The sequence below is a fragment of the Rhinatrema bivittatum genome, chromosome 12 (assembly GCF_901001135.1).
Source record: "Rhinatrema bivittatum chromosome 12, aRhiBiv1.1, whole genome shotgun sequence".
NCBI classification, from domain to species: Eukaryota; Metazoa; Chordata; class Amphibia; order Gymnophiona; family Rhinatrematidae; genus Rhinatrema; species Rhinatrema bivittatum.
Window position 1 is genome coordinate 54240545 of NC_042626.1, and position 22464 is coordinate 54263008.

Sequence of the window (22464 nt, forward strand, 5' to 3'; positions counted from 1 at the left end):
GAGGGTCAGCTGGTCACGTCCTCTGTTCCTGCCTCGCCACCCGACGGGAGAACCTATGGATCTTCCTCCTAAGGTACACCATCCTCCCGTCGGCCCAAGGGTCCACAAGCCTGAGCATAACACTAGGAAAGCTCGAGAAGAGGTCGAAGGTTTGGCAGCTGGCATTCAATGCTACGAAATGCAGCGCTATGCTTGTATGTGAAGGGGGGCAAAAGACTGATGTGCAAGAACTGGGAGAGAGACTGCAGGGTGATAGTATCTGATGATCTGAAGGCAGCGAACAAATGTTACAAGGCGATGGCTAAGGCCAGAGGGATGCTGGGCTGCATAGAAAGAGGCATAACTAGCAGGGAAAAGGAGGTGATAATGCCTCGGTACAGGTAATTGGTGAGGCCTTACCTGGAGTACTGTGTTCAGTTCTGGAGACCGAATCTCAAAAAGGAAAAAGGACAGAATGGAAGTGGTCTAGAGAGAGGCAATCAAAATGATGTGGGATCTGCATGGAAAGATTTATGAGATGAGGCTGAAGTACCTACATTTGTATACACTGCAGGAAAGGAGAGACAGGGGAGATATAATACAGACTTTCAAATGTCTGAAAGGAATTAATGATGCACAAAAATAAAATGTTTGCCAGTGGAAATGAAGTTTTAAAACTAAGGGTCACAATATGAAACTCCAAGGGAGAAGACTCAGGAACAATGACAGGAAATATTTCTTTAAGGAAAGAGTGGTGAACGCATGGAATGCCTTCCCGGAAAAGGTGATGAAGACAAGAATGATAATGGAATTCAAAAGGGCATGGGACAAATGCAGAGCTTCCCTATTAGCTAGAGAATAGAAACTTCTGTTGCACCTAAAGTTTACATTTCTGCTTGGAGGTAACCTGCACAGAGTGGCAGTTACTATCCTTAACAGAAGGCTTGGGGGTAAACTGCATGGAGCGGCAGTTACTACCCTTAACAGAACTCTTGGGGTAACCTGTGTGGAGTGGCAGTTAATACCTAAAAAAAAGAATTTGCTGGGCAGACTAGATGGACCATTTTGGTCTTTATTTGCCATCATTTACTATGTTACAGTAACTGTGTTCATTTTAAATGATAGGTTACAGATTACTAATAACAGGTCTGCAATTTCATGTTTGAGTTCTTTTAGAACTCTGGGGTGAATACCATCTGGTCCTGGTGATTTTTTACTCTTGAATTTGTCAATTTGATTTATTATATCTTTCATTCTCAGAAAGATTTTTTTTGTCAGACTGACATAATGCTACTGTAGTAGTTTTGCTTAATGTCCTCCCTCCAGTAATTATGTCAAATTCTTTTGCTTTATGATCATTAGATGATTGAGGGGGAAAAAGGGAGGACAAGGCCATATTAAAGAGATTAAATAATTTTTTTTTGTTTTGGTCTTTACTGAGGAAGATGTAAGGCAGATATCCATGCCAGAAGTGATATTTAAAGGTAAAGATTCAGAGAAAGTGAAACAAATCTCAGTGAACCTAGAAGATGTAATAGGGCAAAGCTTCCTAAACTGTGGGTCGGGACCCCAAATGAGGTCCAAAAATCTTAAGCTGGAGTCACAAGTGCCTCAAATGGCAGCACTTTTTAGGTACCAGAAACAGCAACATTAGTAGTAGAAGTCAGTATGGGGCCTGTGAACCAGACGCACTAACAGAACCTGCAGTGCACGTGTTTTGGTGGTAATCTAGCATTACTAGTACTGCTGCAGAAAACCTGCATGAGAGAAATTAGGGCTTCTGTAGGGCCTGTGAGCTTACACTGGTTCACAGGGCCTGCATGGACTTTCATTACCATTTGTCATTTGCAGATTACTGTCAGGCTTCAAACCAGCCATGAGGGAAGGGGAGGCTGAGTTGCAGAGGTCAGTGGAGATTGCCAGTAATCCTCTATCCTCACCCATCACTGAGCCTACCCAAGAGAAAAATGTTTCCCCTGGCATCAGCCTGCCTTCTCTTCCTACCAATTGTCATCCACCTTTGGCCCATGGCACAAAGGAAAATGTTGCTGCTGACCTGTTACGGAGATGATTGGAAAAGGGTCTGTTTGACAGGAGGGATCAGATGCAGAAGGGGTTTGAGAGCTAGATCAGGTGGCGAAGGATTGGCTGTGGAAGTGGAAAGGGGGGGGAATGACAAAAAAGATTGAACAGGAATGCAAAAGAGTTGCTGGGGAATGAGAGGATCAGCTTGGGGTGGGTGATGTGAGAGAAGGGTTGGACTTGCAAGGTAATAAGAGAGAGGTTAAGGGATCAGATTGAGATGGGAATGGGAATGGGGGATGTGATGAGAGGCAGAGGATCAGTTGAGCGTTATAAGGGCTTGAGGGTGCGAGGGGATCATCTGGGGAGATGCATAAAGATTTGGAGGGTGTGAAAGAGGGGATAGGATAAGGAGGGGAGTGCGAGGAGCAGCGGGATGTAAGAGGGGATCAGTTTTAGGGGAGGAGGTTAATAAGGGGGGGGGGGGCGGTCCTATGCAGGAGGTGGAGGTTGGGGGAGAGAATAGAGAAGTATGGATCAGCTAGAGAGGGTGGAGGTTGAGAGAGGGGATCAGCTAGAGCAGTGGTCCCCAACCTTTTCTGCACCAGGGACTGGCTTCAAGCAAGACCATTTTTCCATGGCCCGGCAGGGCGGGGTGGGGTAGGGGCGGGGCTTTGGTCATATGGGGGCGGGGTTATGGAGGGGGTTGGATTTTTAGTGCACACTTATCATTTAATTATGACATTTATAATGTGAATGTGACTCAACTCACCATAGGTTCTCACATGCATGGCACACTGACCCATGATCGTCACGGGGCTAGATGTAAAAGTACAGTTTGTATCCACGGGAACCCCCCTGACCCACAATAATGGATGTAAAGCAGAATTATGACATTCCCCATACAACTCACCCTACAAAAAAATATTCTGGTTCTGGTGACATCTCAGTAACAGCAACTCAAACTCCTTCTACTTCCAGGCTCAATAGCCCTACTTATGAAAAGACAGCAGTTTACCACCAATGCATGTCCTCTTGAGAAAACACAACAAATAAGACCGATACAAACGCTTACATGCTAGCAAAATATCTCATCTCGGTAACAGACACAGAACCGACCTAACATACTCCCAGGATCTGTAGTAATGCACATAAACTAATCCGCACACAGTTACACCTGTATTATGGAATACACTCAAACAGGAACAACCCTATCTATGAAAAGGCAACACTACAAATATTAAATCAGGTCCTAAAAACCAATACACCTCTTATTAGGAAAACAGAACTAGCAAGCAGCTATAGATCCCCACACAGAAATAATTGTAAAACTATACTAATAAGCAGAATAAATGTTTCTAAACAGCTATGAACAGAATAACATCCAACAATTAAAAACTCATAAAAACTATTAAACATTCTCCAAACACCAATAAAATATTTCAAAAAAGCAGACATCACACAATTAAAATGGCAGTCAAGAAAAATAAACTTAAAAAGCCACCTTTAATTACCCCCTCCAGCAGCTCTCCTACTACCCTTCCCTGCAGGCCGTGGCACACACCAGAAGCAGCAGCAGAAGCTAAGCTCTATACTTATGGTCCTCTTCCTTAGTGCCCATGTCTCTCACACACACACACACCATACCAGTCATGCCCCCATGACCAGTTTCTGTCTCTCACACACCAATCATCTCCCAAACAGTCTTTGGCACACACACACCAGTCACCTTCCTGAACAGTTTCTCTCATGCCATACACACACACACAGGCTTCCCACTCCCATGTTCTACTTACATATATGGGCTTCTCACTCTCATAATCACTTTCTCAGTCTCTCTCTCTCTCTCACACACACACACCCCCACACACACAATCACTCACCAGTCTCTCAATCCCATGTTTGTTCTCTCCACATGCACAGGCTTCTCATTCCCATAATCACTTTCTTTCTCTCTCTCACACACACACTCACTCACCAGTCTCTCACTCCCATGCTTGTTCTCTCCACATGCACAGGCTTCTCATTCCCATAATCACTTTCTTTCTCTCTCACACACACACACTCACCAGTCTCTCACTCCCATGTTCTCTTTCAGATATACAGGCTTCTCCCTCCCATGATGTGTCTCACACACACCCAGGTTTCTCACTCCCATGCTCACTCTTCACACGCACAGGCTTCTCATTCCCATAATCACTTTATTTCTCTCTCTCTCTCACACACACGCGCACACACACACACACCAGTCACCTGATCTCGCTCATGCATACACACACACACACACACAGGCTTCTCACTCCCATGTTCTCTTTCAGATATACAGGCTTCTCCCTCCCATGCTGTGTCTCACACACACCCAGGTTTCTCACTCTCATGCTCACTCTCTTCACATGCACAGGCTTCTCATTCCCATAATCACTTTCTCTCTGTTACACACACACCAGTCTCTCTCATTTCCATGCTCACTCTCCACGTGCAAAGGCTTCTCATTCCCTGAATCACATTCTCTCACATTCACACATACAAGTCTTTTTCTCTCACACACACCGTCACCTTACCAAGCAGTCTCTCTCTCTCATGCATGAACACTCACACAGGTTTCTCACTCCCATGCTTTCTTTCACCCCCACAACACCAGGCTTCTTACGCCCATGCTTTCCCACATACCCAGACTTCTCACTTCCATGCTTTTTCTCTCTCACACACACACACAATCAGTCACCTCCCTGACTAATGTCTCACACTCTCACATACACATCAGTCATCTCCTTGAGTAGTCACTTCCATTGTCTCTCACATACACACACACACATCAGCTCTCTGACCAGTCAATCACACACAGGCTGGCTGGCTGCTTCTCTCTCTTTCTCTCACTCACTTCCTCTTCTCCCCACCCCCACCCCCCCAGAGCACAAATGGGAGCTGCAGCAGCCCCCGCAGGCCAAGAAAGAAGAATCCCATCGGCCGCGGGAGGCTCATGCTGCTGTCTCGATTACCGGCTGCTTCAATTGCTCGGGGACCGACGCTGCAGCCGCCGCTGCTACTTTATCACGCGGCACGGCTCTTTCTCCTTCCCGCGCACCGCTCCGTGTATCACTTCCTGTTCCGGGTCACAGGAGGGCAGGCACGGGAAGAAGAAAAGGCCAGCCGCGGGTGCCACAGCTTCTTCTAGTACCGCTGCCGTTCCCACTGGGCTTGAACGTGCTGACAGCCCGGCGGCAACGGCAGCGGGAAAGACCGGGAGCGCGCGACACACCTGCCGGTGCTTGGCGGTGCCGCGGACCGGCAAAAAACACCCACGGCCCGGTCCCGGTCTGCGGACCGGTGGTTGGGGACCCATGAGCTAGAGTATGGGAAGGGTGAGAGTGGAGTGATTTTTGGAAGGGAACCATCCCTCTGCTAATATTATTTTGGTCATCCTCTGGGATCATGTGAATTTTCTAGTGCTAAAATTGTTAGGAAGCGCTAGGAGAGCGGTTCCACTTTCCAGGGGTTTGTATGTTCTTGGACCACAACACTACCCCAGAAGAACTCCGAAGAGGTGCCACAGCAGGCGAGGCGTGCCCGAGCATGGGCTGGACAGGAGTGAGGCTGGACCGGAGACTAGGATGACTGAAGATACTGACCCTCCTCCAGACCTGCACGCTTTGGGAAGACCATCAATACAATGGTAGTCTTATGAACAGTCCTCTGACCATTCCAAGCCCTTTTGGACCTGCCACTGGGTAACGGCAAAAAGCAGCAGGCCGGATGGAGGCCAGGGCAACGAAGACCGGAATATAGAGATTCGGACGAAGACTCAGGAACAAGATACTTGAATGCACAGACGAGACTCAGGGACGAGGTACTTGGATGCACAGATGAGACTCAGGAACGAGGTACTTGGATACACAGACGAGACTCAGGAACAAGGTACTTGAATGCACAGACGAGACTCAGGAACAAGGTACTTGAATGCACAGACGAGACTCAGGAACAAGGTACTTGAATGCACAGACAAGACTCAGGAACAAGGTACTTGGTATTCAGAAGACTCAGGCAAGGTTCAACTTATTCAGGAGACTCAAGCAAGGTTCAAGGTATTCAGGAGAGTCAATCAAAGTAGTGGGTTGAGACTGCGATGCAGCGCGCCCTACACAGTCCACCCGCGGGACTGGTCGCGGACCACGCTGGACTCGAAGTAGCCTCTAGATGAGAAATGGAGTAACGAACGGAGCATGTCTCAAAAGCTGTAGAGGCCTGCACCGGGACGTGCCCTATACAGCCACCAGTGTCTGGTCGCGGACCACGCTGGGACGGCACAGGGATTAGCAGAGTCTTTGGCATGGATGGAGCAAACACAAGGGACTCCGTAGACCAGGGACAAGGATACAAGCGGAAGTCTCCCGGAGGCTCGTGCTGCAGAAGTGAGGAAGGCATTGTACCATGAGGGCCCTACACAGCCCGCCCATGGGGCTGGTCGCTGACCACGATGTGGCACACCAAGAAGGGTGGCAACGAGGGACCAGGGGTTCAGGACATCTGGACTGGAACATGGACTTCAGGAACACGAGAAGAACATCATGGACATCAGGAACAGGAGACGAACATCTGGACTGGATCACGGATTGCAGGAACTGGGAGACAGACAACAAGACTGACCATGGGTATCAGGAACAGCAGGCAGACATCTGGACTGGAACATGGATAACTGGACAAGATGAGACGCTCCAACAAAGAACAGGAAACACAGGACCTTGAAGAAGAACTGGAATAGGGCCGACTCCTGGAGCGAAGGACAGGAAGATCCCAGGAGTGTCTAACTCCTTGCAAAGGCAATGCTGGAATGGATGCTGAGCCCTTTTGTAGGGCAGAAGAGAACAACGCCCAGGGAGGAGCCAGCAGGGGGCCACAACTGGCTGGCCCTTGAAGAGCAGGAGAGAGGCGCGTGCCCGTGCCTAAGGAAAGCTGGGAGAAGAGAGGACAGGCTGGTGGCTTCCCCAGCCACATGGAAGGCCCGAGGAGAAGCAAGGCAGGCAAGCGAGGCAGCCCTGCCATGAAGATGGAGAGATGGTAGGCTGCAGGAAGGGCAGGAAGCTGCAGGCACCAGCAGGGACGGCTTCCCTGCCGGGCAAGGACCCAGGCAGCAGCAGGCACCGACAGGGATGGCTTCCCTGCCGGCTGAAGACCCCGGCATCGGTGAGGATGGCTCCCTGCCGTCCGAGGACTCCAAGGACGGTCCTAGCCACGTTTGGAGGCACAGGAGCGGCAGTGGCTGTCCTGGCTGCAAGGGAGAGCTCCCAGCGGCTCGACCCTGCCACTCAGGGCTGGAGGCAGCCGGGGAGGAACCCGGTGACGGCGGCACACCTGTCGCGAAGGAAACAGTGCCAGCGGCCCGACTGGCCGCGGGAGATAAAGGACTTGCCCGCACTCCTCGCGGGCAGGTTCACAACAAAAATGAGGTCACACTGGCTAAAGGTTTTGGGAAAATTAGCAAACTAAAGAGTAGTAAATCACCTGAACCAGATAATATAGACCTAACATAGACCTTTCAAACACTGAAAACACAACATCATCCTGGATTACCATAACTAGAACTGTAGCAGACAAAATAAATCCCTCTTACCTCCGCCGGACTCCAGCACCGTCCCCCTCGCACATCCTCCTCTGTCGGGGCTCCCTAGGCCCAATCAGGGCTAGAGCCCGCTCGCTTACTCCACGAGCCGTGCAGAGGAGGCAACAAAGATAATAGAAAAAGAAAACCAAAACAAAACACCCGAAAGGAACCCGCATTGACCTTAGAGCAGCGCGCACACGGTGAGTCAGCCGCGCCCCCTGAGAGGCACTAGGCCAATCAGAGGGCGGCAAACAGGACTTTAAATTGCGGCAACTACCTCCGGCGTCGCACGCCGGGCGTCGCGCGTCCGAAGGAGCGCGTTCTAAGGGGCCTGCCCCTTAGCGCGCCCCTTGGAGCGTCCCAGAGCCAGGACCGTTTACTCGTTTACCTTCCAATCAGGGACTATTTACCACCACTACCTCTGGATCCCTTTAGAATACTATAAAGTCAAGAAAACACCTCCAAAGGCAATGGACACACCACAGCCTACTTATTAGAGTACCAAGCATATTGCACTCTTAACCCTAGCAATCTCTGGTATCCTGATCTAGCATTCTGCACTTCAGCCTCCAGCACGCATCCTATCAGCATCTAGCAACCACTCATCCAATTCTTCATCCAGCAGACTCTCATCCAATTCTTCATCCAGCAGACTCCCATCCAATTCTTCATCCAGCAGACTCTCATCCAATTCTTCATCCAGCAGCCACTCATCCAATTCTTCACCCAGCAGACTCCCATCCAATTCTTCACCCAGCAGACTCCCATCCAATTCTTCATCCAGCAGCCACTCATCCAATTCTTCATCCAGCAGACTCTCATCCAATTCTTCATCCAGCAGCCACTCATCCCATTCTTCATCCAGCAGCCACTCATCAAATCCCTCTCTACTATTAAACCAATTCTACTATACTAACAGCTCTCAAACCCATGGGCTTCCCAATTCCAATCCTCCATCACAGGACCTATCCCACAGGAAAACATTCCTTGATCTCACGCCCACCTACTTACAAATCCCTTATCCCCATCATGATTTCCCCATTTACCCAAACTTTAGGCTTAGCTCTTTTCTCTCTGATACTATTCAACGCTCAATCTCTCTCCAAGAAAACACTAATTCTTAATGACATTCTCCTGGACAACAATCCTGACCTCTGCGCTACCACGGAAACATGGCTTAAACAAATGGACACAGCACTAATAAACCAACTTCCAATTCAAAGTTACGATATTTTCTCCATTCCCAGAAAGAAAAAAAGGGGAGGAGGTACCCTCCTAGCAGCCAAAAAAGAGCTAAAAATTACTCAATTCCCAATTAGTTCACCCTCAAAAATCGAAACAGGCCTATTCAAATCAGACCTTCTTCTAATCTACGCCCTCCCAGGCCTGCTGGAATCCAATGCATCACCCATACTAGAATTAATAGCAACTCACTTAAATCTAGATCGTCCTACCATAATACTGGGCGATTTTAACCTACACGTCGACCACCCCATTCGCTCAACTAATTGCGAAGCTTTCCTAACCGCCATGTCGGCTTTAGGCTTCAAACAAATCATAAACAAACCGACCCATAGAGCAGGCCACACCCTGGACCTTATATTTGTTAACTCAAGCATATCACACTCAACGCCACCCACATGCAAACCAGTCCCCTGGTCAGACCATACTTTAATATCTTCTGCCTTTTCGGTGGAACAATCAAGCAAAAAATGTGTCCCACTTCCAGAATTTATATACAGGAAATCCTGCACATCAGAGGAATTACACAATCATCTGGTCCCAGAACTCCCACTCATAGACATCACCTCAGCCAACTCAGCCCTTCACTCTTGGAACAAGATAACAGAAACAGCAGCAAACAAACTCTGTCCACTGGCAACAAAAAAACTCAAGCAGAACACTTCCAAAAAACAACCTTGGTTTAACGAAGAACTTCAAAAACGCAAACACTCCCTCCGACAGAAGGAAAGCAAATGGCGGAAATCACCAACACCGACCTCCCTCTCCGCTTACAAACTCGCACTACACCAATACAAAAACGCCACATTAAAAACTAAAAGGGACTTCTTTGCACAGAAGATCCACCACATTATCTTCGATTCCAAAGCCCTATTTGCCTATGTATCTAACTTAACACAAACCATTACTCCTGACATCCCAGCAAACCTAGCACAAGAAAAAGCTGAGGAATTGGCCCTCTTCTTTAGCAACAAAATCTCCAACCTGATAACACAGCTGAGACCCAACACTTCAGATCCATCAAACCTATATTTCCACCACAACAAAGACACTTCTCTACAATCCTTCGAACTATTCTCTATATCAGAGATACTCTCTGCATTGAAGAAAATGAAACCCTCATCACACCCTTCAGACCACATCCCTTCCAAACTTCTCCTGCTAATACCAGACACCATCTCTACCGCTCTGACAGACATCATTAACTGTTCACTAGCACAAGGAATTTATCCTGACGACCTGAAAATTGCATCCAAACCGCTCTTAAAAAAACCGAACTTAAACCCCAATGATCCTACCAATTTCCGTCCTATATCAAATCTCCCGTTCATAGCCAAGGTAATGGAAAAATTGGTTAATTCCAGACTCTCAGACTACCTCGAAGAACATAAAATTCTGTTCCCGACCCAATATGGTTTCAGGAAATCTTTAAGTACAGAATCACTACTAATTTCCCTGACTGACTACCTTACCATGGGCCTGGATAAAGGTCAAGCTTACCTGCTAATCCTCCTGGACCTCTCAGCTGCCTTTGATACGGTTAACCACTCCATCTTACTAATTCAATTAGCAAATATTGGAATAACAGGAACAGCTCTATCGTGGTTCAAATCGTTCTTAGGGAACAGAAAATACAAAGTTAAACTACACAACAAAGAATCTCAGCACTACTCTTCCTCTTCAAGAGTTCCACAGGGCTCCTCACTCTCACCAACGCTCTTTAATATCTACCTGCTCCCTCTTTGCCAACTTCTAAACAAGTTAAACCTTAAACACTATCTATATGCAGATGACGTCCAGATAGTCATCCCCATCAAAGAATCCTATACTAAAACTCTTGAATTCTGGGAATCTTGTCTTCAAAAAATCGACGGACTCCTCTCCAACCTAAATCTAATACCAAACTCTTCAAAAAGCGAACTCCTCCTAATTTCCACCGAAAACAGTAACACAGACACAAATCCACCACCCAATTTACAAACCCCACAAGTAAGAAACCTAGGAGCTATCTTCGATAATAAACTAAACCTTAAATCATTCATAAATCAAACTACTAAGGACTGCTTCTATAAACTTCAAGTCTTAAAAAGAATAAGACCACTGTTTCACTTTCAAGACTACAGATCAATTCTCCAATCAATAATATTCGCTAAACTAGATTACTGCAACTCTTTACTATTAGGTCTTCCCTCTTCTCACACTAAACCCCTTCAGATGGTTCAAAACACGGCTACAAGAATATTAACAAACACTCGGAGAAGAGACCACATATCACCAATTCTCAAAGACTTACATTGGCTGCCAATTCACTACAGAATTATATATAAGTCCATAACCATTATTTACAAAACCATACATCAACACTCTCAGCTCAACCTTCAAATTCCTCTCAAAAAATTTACTTCCAATAGACCAATCAGAGAGTCCTACAAAGAATCCTTACAAGTACCACATTCCAAAACCATGCGACACATAACAACCAGAGACAGGGCTTTTTCCACCGCAGGACCAACACTGTGGAACTCCATCCCACCAGATTTGCGACAGGAACCCTGCCCCCCCACATTCAGGAAAAGACTCAAAACGTGGCTTTTTATGAAAGCATTTCCTGACCTAAACTGAACTTTAATCAGTCTTTGACTAGTCACTCTGACTTTACCTTAATATAACAATTAACTCCACAGCATTAGGGCAATTCGTTATCACCTCAAATGCATAGATAGGCATATATGTATCATATGTATCTAGTTTAAAACCCCTGCTTCTTTTCTCTGTTCCAAGTTATATTACTCCCTTGTTTTATTGTAACTGCAACTCTTAACTTTCACTTGTATATTGTTTACTATTACTACTACCTTTATAATTTGTTATTTATTGTTATTTATGACCTCTTGTTACCTCTTCACTTGTTAATTGTAAACCGACATGATGCGATACCCATCGCGAATGCCGGTATAGAAAAACTTAAAATAAATAAATAAATAAATGATAAAGAAAACTATAAAAGAAACAAAAAATCAGAACCCCTGGTACAATGAAAATATCAGAGCAGTCAAACGGAAACTCAGAAAAAAAGAGAAATCGTGGAGAAACAACAAAACATCCACACTACTAAACGCATACAGACCACAACTAGCGGAATACAAAAAACTCATCCATAAAACAAAAAAAGACTTCTACACTAACAAAATAAACAAATACCAACAAAACCCTAAGATGCTCTTCAGCATAGTAAAAAGCCTAACTAAATCATCTTACGATGATCAACCACAATCAACACCAAAGATCACTAGTAACGACTTTGCAGACTTAATGAAAAAAATCAAAATCCTCATAAAGAACAACCTAAAAAATGACTCACAAGACCAGAAAATACCAAACATTCAAACAAAAAGCTGGCCCAACTTTGAAACAGCATCTTCTTTGGAAGTCCAAATGATCATTAAAAAAAAATGAACCCAGCCAAATACCCTATTGACGCCATACCCATTACAACGACAAAAAAATCTTGATCCACCAATAACTAAGACGATAACTGAAATCGTAAACCTCTCACTCACGGAAGGAAACTGTTTTGCCAGTAGCCTTGGAAGATACCTCCCTCCAAAGCATGCGCTTTTGAGCACAATGGTAATTCAAAAGCTGCTCCATCTTCTTCATGAATGTTCTTTCTAAGCTTTCTTAGTCTTGTTCTTTCTACCTTGTTGAGCCATATATTTAGAACAGACTTTCTGAGTTGGTGTGTTATTCTCCCTCTCTGGCCTTAGTCAAATCCAACCTAAGAACCCACTTGTTTGAGGCTCCGTTTAAATTCTAAATCTGGTTCTCCCTGATTACAGCCCAGTTTATTTAAATGATTTTTCTGTAAGAAATATATTTCTGAAAGCCTCTTATGCCTCCTGTATATTTATCTTGAGTTGACTGTAAGCTTCCTAGAGCCGGATCTGTCTCCTATGTGTATCTGTCCAGCACTATGCGTGCCTAGTAGTGCTATAGAAATTAGTAGTAGCAGGACTATAAATGCAGGGCTAGCTTAGTAATGCATTGTGATCTGGAATTCCTTGGCTACAGATCATCCCATGTTCCCTAAGGCAGACCAAATTCTGGTTTTACCCCATAGCTGTTCCGCTTTTCTTAGGGGAAATCAGAACTATATCATCCTGGAAGCAGTGGTCTGTTAAAGAGCCAAGTATGGCAAGCCTCAGACCCCTGTTATTAGACCCATATTCCTGCAGGGCCCAAGATGGAGACAAATCCTACGGCTGATCTGATATTCCAGACCTGAGAAGTTCCCATCTTCTGGTTTTCATAACCTGTTGGTTCAACACATGCAAATATCTTATGAATATGCCCTGTGGCTCTCCTAAAATCCAGCTTTGCTGAGGGAGGGGCTTTACAGGAAGAGATCTGGGACTCACCGCTATCCTACTGGAGGTCTGAGTGGATGACGATGGTATGAGGCTGGTTAGGGACACAATGGAAGGAGGCTCCCAAGCATTAAAACACATTAAAAAAAAAAAAAAGGGGGCCGGCCCCGTAGTTCAGTGGCAAACACTATGCACGTCCAGGGGGGTTTGATTCTCAGGTCTAGTGTTTTGCTCCCTGAGTCAGTTGGGCTGGTGATCTTGTGGAGGCAGTTTTCACCGCTCCTGGAAAGGAGGGAATCTCAGCCGTTGCCCAGCAGCGACACCTAGTGGCTGGACTCAGGGTTCATGTTAACTGGTTTTTGGAGGAAACTGCAGTCTGGGGTCCCTGACCGAGGACTGTCGCTGCCTATGTGGCAGGTTAGCTACAAATGAAGGCTTATGGTGCCGTAGCCCAAAGGAGCAGGAAAAAATGGCCAGGTCCAATAATACAAAAGAAGGGCACACAGAAAAGAACTGAATAATATTGTACAAACTATTTCATCTGTCACACACATGCACACAAAATTAATAGCAAAGGGAGAGGGATGTCTGAGATAAAGATACTGATCCTTTACCTGTCGTTCAGTAAGATCCAGGTTCACAGCGATTTCATACCTCCGAAGCCTGGTCAGGTAATTATGGTGAGCAAACTCGGCTTCCAGTTCTCGTAGTTGCTCCTTAGTGAAAGCCGTTCTCTCTTTCCTTGCCTTGCTGTGTGTCTCGGGCTTAGAGCTGGCATCCTGGTGGTCTAGAAGGGACATAACAACAAATCATTAAAGGAAGAAAAATAATACAGATATAGCTATACACATGCTTTTTAAAAAATAATTCTGCTTTTTCCCTAATCCCAGTCTCCTTTTCTTTCATTCTGGCATTTATTTTGGTACCAGGTAGGTATTAGGGTGTTGATGGTTTTGAAAGTCCCTCATGTTTAGCTGCTTCCCCATGAATCTAAGTGAGCTGGGGGTGATGCTGTGCTGATCCCCCATCAACGCCTCATGCAGGACTCACATTGATATCTACAAAGCATGAATACAGCACAGACAACTGCAGATAGGATCTTCATCACAGTCCCATGCAGGCATCACAGTGATACATGTAAAGCACGAATACAGCACAGATAGGAACTTCATCACAGTCCCATGCAGGCGTCACAGTGATACATGTAAAGCACGAATACAGCACAGATAGGATCTTCATCGCAGTCCCATGCAGGCATCACAGTGATACATGTACAGCACGAATACAGCACAGATAGGATCTTCATCGCAGTCCCATGCAGGCATCACAGTGATACATGTACAGCACGAATACAGCACAGATAGGATCTTCATCGCAGTCCCATGCAGGCATCACAGTGATACATGTACAGCACGAATACAGCACAGATAGGATCTTCATCGCAGTCCCATGCAGGCATCACAGTGATACATGTACAGCACGAATACAGCACAGATAGGAACTTCATCACAGTCCCATGCAGGCGTCACAGTGATACATGTAAAGCAAGAATACAGCACAGATAGGATCTTCATTGCAGTCCCATGCAGGCATCACAGTGATACATGTACAGCACGAATACAGCACAGATAGGATCTTCATTGCAGTCCCATGCAGGCATCACAGTGATACATGTAAAGCACGAATACAGCACAGATAGGATCTTCATCGCAGTCCCATGCAGGCGTCACAGTGATACATGTACAGCACGAATACAGCACAGATAGGATCTTCATCGCAGTCCCATGCAGGCGTCACAGTGATACATGTAAAGCACGAATACAGCACAGATAGGAACTTCATCGCAGTCCCATGCAGGCGTCACAGTGATACATGTAAAGCACGAATACAGCACAGATAGGAACTTCATCGCAGTCCCATGCAGGCATCACAGTGATACATGTAAAGCACGAATACAGCACAGATAGGATCTTCATCACAGTCCCATGCAGGCGTCACAGTGATACATGTAAAGCACGAATACAGCACAGATAGGATCTTCATCGCAGTCCCATGCAGGCGTCACACTGACTCATGTAAAGCACGAATACAGCACAGATAGGATCTTCATCACAGTCCCATGCAGGCGTCACAGTGATACATGTAAAGCACGAATACAGCACAGATAGGATCTTCATCGCAGTCCCATGCAGGCGTCACAGTGATACATGTAAAGCACGAATACAGCACAGATAGGAACTTCATCACAGTCCCATGCAGGCGTCACAGTGATACATGTAAAGCACGAATACAGCACAGATAGGATCTTCATCGCAGTCCCATGCAGGCATCACACTGACTCATGTAAAGCACGAATACAGCACAGATAGGATCTTCATCGCAGTCCCATGCAGGCGTCACAGTGATACATGTAAAGCACGAATACAGCACAGATAGGAACTTCATCGCAGTCCCATGCAGGCGTCACAGTGATACATGTAAAGCACGAATACAGCACAGATAGGATCTTCATCGCAGTCCCATGCAGGCGTCACAGTGATACATGTAAAGCACGAATACAGCACAGATAGGAACTTCATCGCAGTCCCATGCAGGCATCACACTGACTCATGTAAAGCACGAATACAGCACAGATAGGATCTTCATCGCAGTCCCATGCAGGCGTCACAGTGATACATGTAAAGCACGAATACAGCACAGATAGGATCTTCATCGCAGTCCCATGCAGGCGTCACAGTGATACATGTAAAGCACGAATACAGCACAGATAGGATCTTCATCGCAGTCCCATGCAGGCGTCACAGTGATACATGTAAAGCACGAATACAGCACAGATAGGATCTTCATCGCAGTCCCATGCAGGCGTCACAGTGATACATGTAAAGCACGAATACAGCACAGATAGGAACTTCATCGCAGTCCCATGCAGGCGTCACAGTGATACATGTAAAGCACGAATACAGCACAGATAGGATCTTCATCGCAGTCCCATGCAGGCGTCACAGTGATACATGTAAAGCACGAATACAGCACAGATAGGATCTTCATCGCAGTCCCATGCAGGCGTCACAGTGATACATGTAAAGCACGAATACAGCACAGATAGGAACTTCATCACAGTCCCATGCAGGCATCACAGTGATACATGTAAAGCACGAATACAGCACAGATAGGATCTTCATCACAGTCCCATGCAGGCGTCACAGTGATACATGTAAAGCACGAATACAGCACAGATAGGAACTTCATCACAGTCCCATGCAGGCGTCACAGTGATACATGTACAGCACGAATACAGCACAGATAGGATCTTCATCGCAGTCCCATGCAGGCGTCACAGTGATACATGTAAAGCACGAATACAGCACAGATAGGATCTTCATCGCAGTCCCATGCAGGCGTCACAGTGATACATGTACAGCACGAATACAGCACAGATAGGAACTTCATCGCAGTCCCATGCAGGCGTCACAGTGATACATGTACAGCACGAATACAGCACAGATAGGAACTTCATCGCAGTCCCATGCAGGCGTCACAGTGATACATGTAAAGCACGAATACAGCACAGATAGGAACTTCATCGCAGTCCCATGCAGGCGTCACAGTGATACATGTAAAGCACGAATACAGCACAGATAGGAACTTCATCGCAGTCCCATGCAGGCGTCACAGTGATACATGTAAAGCACGAATACAGCATAGATAGGATCTTCATCGCAGTCCCATGCAGGCGTCACAGTGATACATGTAAAGCACGAATACAGCATAGATAGGATCTTCATCGCAGTCCCATGCAGGCATCACAGTGATACATGTAAAGCACGAATACAGCACAGATAGGATCTTCATCGCAGTCCCATGCAGGCGTCACAGTGATACATGTAAAGCACGAATACAGCACAGATAGGATCTTCATCGCAGTCCCATGCAGGCGTCACAGTGATACATGTAAAGCACGAATACAGCACAGATAGGAACTTCATCGCAGTCCCATGCAGGCGTCACAGTGATACATGTACAGCACGAATACAGCACAGATAGGAACTTCATCGCAGTCCCATGCAGGCATCACAGTGATACATGTACAGCACGAATACAGCACAGATAGGAACTTCATCGCAGTCCCATGCAGGCGTCACAGTGATACATGTAAAGCACGAATACAGCATAGATAGGATCTTCATCGCAGTCCCATGCAGGCGTCACAGTGATACATGTAAAGCACGAATACAGCACAGATAGGAACTTCATCGCAGTCCCATGCAGGCGTCACAGTGATACATGTAAAGCACGAATACAGCATAGATAGGATCTTCATCGCAGTCCCATGCAGGCGTCACAGTGATACATGTAAAGCACGAATACAGCACAGATAGGATCTTCATCGCAGTCCCATGCAGGCATCACAGTGATACATGTAAAGCACGAATACAGCACAGATAGGATCTTCATCGCAGTCCCATGCAGGCGTCACAGTGATACATGTAAAGCACGAATACAGCATAGATAGGATCTTCATCGCAGTCCCATGCAGGCGTCACAGTGATACATGTAAAGCACGAATACAGCACAGATAGGATCTTCATCGCAGTCCCATGCAGGCGTCACAGTGATACATGTAAAGCACGAATACAGCACAGATAGGAACTTCATCGCAGTCCCATGCAGGCGTCACAGTGATACATGTAAAGCACGAATACAGCACAGATAGGATCTTCATCACAGTCCCATGCAGGCGTCACAGTGATACATGTACAGCACGAATACAGCACAGATAGGAACTTCATCACAGTCCCATGCAGGCATCACAGTGATACATGTAAAGCACGAATACAGCACAGATAGGAACTTCATCACAGTCCCATGCAGGCATCACAGTGATACATGTAAAGCACGAATACAGCACAGATAGGATCTTCATCACAGTCCCATGCAGGCGTCACAGTGATACATGTAAAGCACGAATACAGCACAGATAGGAACTTCATCACAGTCCCATGCAGGCGTCACAGTGATACATGTAAAGCACGAATACAGCACAGATAGGATCTTCATCGCAGTCCCATGCAGGCGTCACAGTGATACATGTAAAGCACGAATACAGCACAGATAGGAACTTCATCGCAGTCCCATGCAGGCATCACAGTGATACATGTAAAGCACGAATACAGCACAGATAGGAACTTCATCACAGTCCCATGCAGGCATCACAGTGATACATGTAAAGCACGAATACAGCACAGATAGGAACTTCATCACAGTCCCATGCAGGCATCACAGTGATACATGTAAAGCACGAATACAGCACAGATAGGATCTTCATCACAGTCCCATGCAGGCGTCACAGTGATACATGTAAAGCACGAATACAGCACAGATAGGAACTTCATCACAGTCCCATGCAGGCGTCACAGTGATACATGTAAAGCACGAATACAGCACAGATAGGATCTTCATCGCAGTCCCATGCAGGCATCACACTGACTCATGTAAAGCAGCATGGACTTGGGGGTTGGAGATAAGGGGAGATATAATAAGGTATAGTTTTAATTTAAATAAAAGGAAACATTTAAGAATAAGGCCAAGGGGAAGCACTTGACGCAGAAAGCAGACGGGCTTTTACTTTGAACCATTCGGCACTGCGTAGCTCAGCTGAATCACTGCACCATCTCCAGCAGGGGTTCAGTGAAGTCTAATCTTTAGACATTTAATATTTGTAACGAAAATGAAGTCACTGGCATAAAGAGAACACAACTGAGCAAAAGAAAAAAGCTTCTGTACAAATATTTTTAAAGCAGACAGCAAGAGTTAAGTTTCCTGAAAAGTTGAGAACCAGACCTAGGGATGCATGATGTAATTCCTAAGCTTGGTGACCCGCTGCAGCTCTCTGCCAATGCTTTGTTTTGTCTGATCTCAATTTTCATTATTAATTTTTCCCTTTGTCCAATATTAGAAGGAATAGGTAACAGCTTTTCCGCCGTGTGACTTATTTTTTTTTTTCCCCTCTGGTAGCCAAATGAGAACATGCTTGCCAGTTGGATCGTTAAAAGAGCTGGTGTTTGATTACAACCGACCGCTGCCCTCTCGGGCCTTTCCTGAAAGACAATGTAAAAAAATAAAATAAAATAGGGGGAGATGGGAGACCTGTAAATAGAGAAGGGGCAGGCACCAGAAGGGGAAAAATATCAGACCGCAGCAGAAAATCCAAAGTGGAAAAAGGCCATTGTTTGACAGAGTCCATATGTTTTCGGGGCTGGGAAGCCAGCCAGCCAGCCCTGAAGAGTTTGAACTCTGTTAAGGCTTAATTTTGGGGGGAAGAGACTGAGGGGGGGGGGGGGGGGGGGGGTCTCTGGAAAGACATGTCTGCAGCTTTCAGGACCATTTCTCCAGTTGACCTTCTGGTGGTGGGTGGTTTGACATTGATGACGCCACTGAGACCGTTCAGGCCTTGAGTCGTACAGTCATCGGCGCCGGAAACTGTGGTCATGCTTTCAGACAGAAAGAGGCGTGGAAAAGACAGTAGCAGTGGCATGTTGTCAGTCTTCTAAGTGCTCTGCGAGAGCTGAAAAAAAAATGGGTGAATCGGGTCTGTCTTAAAGCAGGGCTTTGGTAGAGTTGATTTGACTCAGAGGTTCAAGGGATCACAGTTAGCAGAATCCTATGTAGGGGAAATTCCTGGTCCTGTGTCCCTGGCTGACCTCTAACCACCCTTTTTCCCCTACCCCCAGGGTTGCTACCTTACTCAGGACAGCCCGGAGGCTGCTCCATTCCTGACTTTACCCACATTGCATGCAGGAACTTGTGATTCCTGTTTTTCTTAGGGAAATTAAAACTATGGGGTGAATTTTCAGAGACTTACATGGGGGTTGGGTGTGTAAATTGGCATGTGGGTGTGTAAATAACCTTTGTGCATGATAAATGATTAGAAGGGTGGGTATGTGCACACTGTCCATGCAGTGTGAGAAAGTATGTGAGGCAGGGTTTGGAAGGATGTGCACTTTTATGTCTTTTATAAACGGAGACAGTGTACGTCATCAAATGTGCGCACATGCTTTGACGCCTGTAATCAAGTCGTGGAAATCAAATCTGATTGCTCTTTTGTCTGCAGTTTTTGGGTGGGGTCCACAACAAGTGGTGGAGGGTGTGCATGAACTGGTGAAGGTCTGGGTCAGCTCATGGTAACATAGTAATGATGGCAGAAAAAGCCCAGATAGCCCATCCAGTCTGCCCAGCAAGCTTCTTATGCAAGTATCTGCCACTCCTTGCAGGATACCCCCATGTTTCTCTCAAGCGTATTTTATTTATTTAGTTAGTTAATCTACCATATAAATGGGTTTGGACCGACGTGCCGCAAATGCGCAGTAGAGAGCACGTCGGTCAGAGGGGAGCCTAGCGGACTTGGAAACGGCGAGGAGGAGCAGCGGCGGCAGCACAGGAGGTCTCCGGGGGGGGTCTCTCTCTCGTGCACGGGGAGAAGCGGCGGCACAGACAGACATGGGAGGTCACCGGGAGTCTCTCTCTCGCGCACCTCATCACAGAGTGTCGGGCGGGCCAGCATCGAACCTGGTGGAGAGGCGCGCGCGCGAGAGAGAGACCCCCGGAGACCTCCCATGGAGCAGGGCGGCGGTATCTAAGTGTCAGGTGGGCCAGAGAGAAGACGAAAGAGTGGAAGAGGGCTGAGGGAGAGGGACGGGGTTGTGGAGGAGGTGGGAGGGGAAGGAAGAGGATATAAGTGGGGAGGGTAAAGTTGTGGAATACAGAAAAAGGGAGTGAGGGCGAGGGAAGGGGTTGAGGAGGTGGGAGGGGAAGGAAAGGGAAGATGAGAAGGGATGGAAGGAAGAGGATGTAAGTGGGAAGGGTAAAGTGGAGTAGAGAAAAAGGGAGTGGAGGAGGGCTGAGGAGAGGGGAGAAGGGGAAGGAAAGGGAAGGTGAGAGGGGAAGGGAAAAGGGAAGAGGATATGACTGAACAAGTGGGAAGGGTAAGAAGTTCTGGAGAAGAGAAAAAAAGAGTGGAGGAGGGCTGGGAGAGGGAAGGGGTTGTAGATGAGGTGAGAAAAGATGGAAGGAAAAGGGAAGTTGTGGAGAACAGAGCGGCTCTAACCGTGCCGGTCTGACCGATGGAATCTCGCCCGTTTTAACGGGCTTAATGGCTAGTTATTTTATATACCGTCGTTCCAAGTGAGGATCACAATGGTTTACAAATGAAACATTTGCCGTTCCGTGCAGTTACCCCCCCCAATGCCTTATGGTAAGAGTAGTAATGTTTACAGTCAATCAAAACCAAGCAACCGGTGCTTGGAAGTACATGCACGAGTATTTTCATAAGTGAGATATGCGCATACATCAGCCAGCTTTATAAACTACCTGCCTCTGTGCATGTGCTACAATTATTTATACATTTACTCTTATAAAATGGGTGTGTATAAACTATGTGGATACCTGCATTCAAAGTTTGTGTGCATACTGAAACATTTAAGATGGATTTTCAAAAGATGTTTGCGTAAAAAATAGCTCATATATGTGTAAAATAGCATATATGCGAGTATTAGCTATTTTAGAAACCTGGACATACATGTGTAAATCAGGGTCCATGAGTAAATTTACATGTGCAAAAAAGGAAGCAGGCCAGGGGCATTCTGGGGAGGTGCCAACATTCTGGGGAGGAGCCAAGGGCATTCTGGGGAGGGCCAACATTTGTGTAAGTCACTATTTTATAAGCACATGTAAATTTGGCACCTTACTTGATATATTTATTTCTGCTCCATATCTGGAATAAATTATTGTTAACATCTTAAAAGTGAAAAAATGACAGGGTGATGGGTCTGGGTGCAATGGGAGCACTTCAGGCTGAAGAGCCAAGAGGGTCTTCATGAGCTGCAGATGGTCAGGGCGAACTGGTAGACCAATTGGTAAAACTAGTTAGTTCATTGCTATGTGCATATTAGAAAAATCCCCTGACTTAAATGTGTCAAAGCCAATTTACAGGAGGTAAATGCAACTAAATAACACACAAAATCTACTCGCACATCCCTTTAAAATGTGATGTTAAAATACAGAGGTAAATCATTGGTGCAGACTTATCTAACATAGTAACATAGTAATGACGGCAGAAAAAGACCAAAATGGTCCATCTAGTCTGCCCAGCAAGCTTCCCAAGGTAGTAACTGCCGCTCTGTGCAGGATACCCCCAGGTTTCTCTTAAGGGTAGTAACTGGCTAAATTCTGACTTATCCAGCTAAGTAGCACCATTAT

At 46.3% G+C, this 22464-nt stretch overlaps 1 protein-coding gene and 1 long non-coding RNA gene across 2 annotated transcripts in view; one reads left to right on the plus strand and one right to left on the minus strand.

Annotated features, from left to right (window-relative positions):
• LOC115074461 overlaps nt 1-22464 on the plus strand; it is a 169256-nt gene that overhangs the window by 142744 nt on the left and 4048 nt on the right. The gene's annotated exons all lie outside the window — the stretch shown is intronic.
• The window catches only part of MEOX1 (mesenchyme homeobox 1), a 43569-nt gene that overhangs the window by 5607 nt on the left and 15498 nt on the right, over nt 1-22464 (minus strand). Inside the window, exon 2 of the mRNA XM_029573928.1 lies at nt 13824-13996. Within this exon, the coding sequence (XP_029429788.1) occupies nt 13824-13996 (173 nt within the window). The remainder of the gene's footprint in view (nt 1-13823; nt 13997-22464) is intronic.